A 2,595-nucleotide genomic window follows, 5' to 3' on the forward strand; every position below is an offset into this window, starting at 1 on the left:
GAGGCAGTGATGAAAATTTATAAAATTAAGAACCATATAGAGGGAAAAAAAAGTTTTATACTAAGAATGATGTATGTTTTAATAAACCACATGAACAATTTATGTAATTCACTCTTTAAATTAGGTTTGTTCTTGTATAAATATTTTACTAGATTATAACCCGCGTTAAACGCGGGGGAACGTATTAAAAAAATTATCAAAACATTTATATATATTGCATAATAATTATAAAAGAAAGTTTATAACTATTGGTATTATTGAAAGGTGAAGAAGAAACACTGAAATCGATAAATAACTATAAACATTGCAGGACCTCTTTGTAGACAACGTTTTTTGTTTTCTTAATTGAACGACCTTCCTCGTCACATATGAGTACCTTCAAACATTTTTTGCTTGTTACACGAGAAATAGCTACATATAACTGATCATGGGTGAAGACAGGTCTACGCAAGTATAATCCAACATTTGATAATGACTGTCCTTGACTTTTGTTAATGGTCATAGCGAAACAAACTGCTATTTGGAATTGCTTATCGTTGAAAACGGAATGAAATTTTTTTATCGGATGGGGTCAACTTCATGCGATGTATATAACTAGTCTCGTTAAAAAATCTACCAGATATGATTCGTGCTTCAATGACGTGTCTTCCAAGCCTTACGATTTGTAATCTAGTTCCATTGCATAGTCCTCTGGTTTGGTCGATATTACGAAGCAACATGACCGGAACACCTTTTTTTAGTATAAGTTTATGGTTGGGAATTCTAGAGGCCTGAAAAGCGTTCAACACATCCGGAGAGTATACTGATACCTTAAAAGAATCTTCTGTCTCGGTCTCATATAAGGAATCTAAACTCAGATATGTTTTCCCTTCATCTTTCATCAATTCTAACATGTAGTCGTTGATGGCATCAACTTCTTCATTAGTAGGGACCAAAATAGCTTTATCTTGAAAATACGATGGATCATCAAGATGGTTCTGAAAAGATGAATAAATGCAGGATACAATTGAATGAATATGGTCACCCGTAGAGGGAACGATCACATCTTCTGGAAATTCAACTTCAACTTCACCATCATTAGGACCACCGATAGTACCTTCACTAATTTTGAGAATCCAATCAGCAAAGGATTTTGTCTCTTCGAAATCATTGTTTGGACAACCGAACTGAAGCCTCATGTTTACAGTCAAACGTAAAATTATACATTCACACCATAATAAATATTGGTATTCATATATGTTGTATACTGTAAAATGTAAGATGAAGTACATAAAGTTGGAGAGAAGAGTAAATTCATAAATGGATATCATAACATACCATAAAAAATGATTATACAAAGAATGGAATTAAAGGATATTGGTGAAGAAAATAACGAATTAAAGTTGGTTAGCAAATATAGATAGTTTACAATTTTTTTTTCAAGTATGAATTATGGACTTTGTTTAAGTATGTGGACTTGCATTATTTTTGTATTTTTTGTTTATAATGAACTTTTATATATTTGTTTTTTGTTAGTTTTTTATATGCGTTTTGTTGACACAAATCTATTTAAATGAACACAATTACACTTTTGAATGTAAATAAAATAAACCTAATTAAAAGCTATAAATCATGGAAAAATAAGTATAAACAATGAAATGCGTACCTTTTGCCTTTGATTAACCAAGCTAACAATTGTTTACTGCTATAGAGGGCTGTAGAAAGGAAGAAATATTGATTTAGTATCGTGAATATCAATATAAACGAAGAGGTAAAAACATAGATAAAACACAATAAAAACTCATTTTTTGCAGGAGCGTGGAAGGAAAAATAAAAATGGGTTTTTGCGGAATATGTCATATATATGTATTGAATCCAAGTTGGTTTTGGAGGGATAAGATAAAAGTCATTTTTATCTTATCCCTTAAATGTTGAATTTCAAAATGTAGTTAGGATAGATAACGTAGAACATTTTAGAATTATTTTTTAAAATTTAAAATTAGGTTAATGTTGATGGTTATTTTGGAAAGAATGATAACTTTTATAACAGCCCAAGAATATATTATTTACCAAATCGGCTCCATGACTTTACATTTAATACCAAACATCCCCTACTATATATTGTGCCCAAGAATATATTATTTACCAAATCGGCTCCATGACTTTACATTTAATACCAAACAGCCCCTACTACATATTGTTTATTATGTAAGCATTTTACTTTGAAAAGTGTACAAATTAAGACATTGTATTTTCATTATCTTATTAAAGACACATTTCATTTGGAAAAGCCATGTACTTTATTCAATTATTTGTTTGTCATTCTAGATATGCTATTTTTGTTTTTTTATAGAATTGTATGTCAACATAGTTTGTTACGAACAATAAAAAAATTATTGTTATAAAATCTTGTTTGTGGAATAACAAACTCAGTGGCTTAAGCCAAAGATTAAGGATATTACCTTTAAACTTAAAACAAATTGACAATAATAGACTTGGTCAACATAGTTTGTTATTTAAACTTAAAACAAATTGACAATAATAGACTTGGTCAACATAGTTTGTAACATTAGTTGAGGCGAAAATATATCAAAACATGTAAAAGTTAAAATTCAT

At 29.5% G+C, this 2,595-nt stretch overlaps 1 protein-coding gene across 1 annotated transcript; it reads right to left on the bottom strand.

Moving 5' to 3' along the window:
- Positions 1 to 530: 530 nt before the first annotated feature.
- Positions 531 to 1,178, bottom strand: LOC145122183 (uncharacterized). The gene has a single exon (XM_079057831.1). It carries the CDS (start codon positions 1,176 to 1,178, stop codon positions 531 to 533), a length of 648 nt encoding a protein of 215 aa, XP_078913957.1.
- Between the last annotated feature and the right edge of the window lie 1,417 nt (positions 1,179 to 2,595).

Source organism: Lactuca virosa, chromosome 6, assembly GCF_052849685.1.
Source record: "Lactuca virosa cultivar CGN04683 chromosome 6, Lactuca_virosa_CGN04683_v6, whole genome shotgun sequence".
Lineage (NCBI taxonomy): Eukaryota > Viridiplantae > Streptophyta > Magnoliopsida > Asterales > Asteraceae > Lactuca > Lactuca virosa.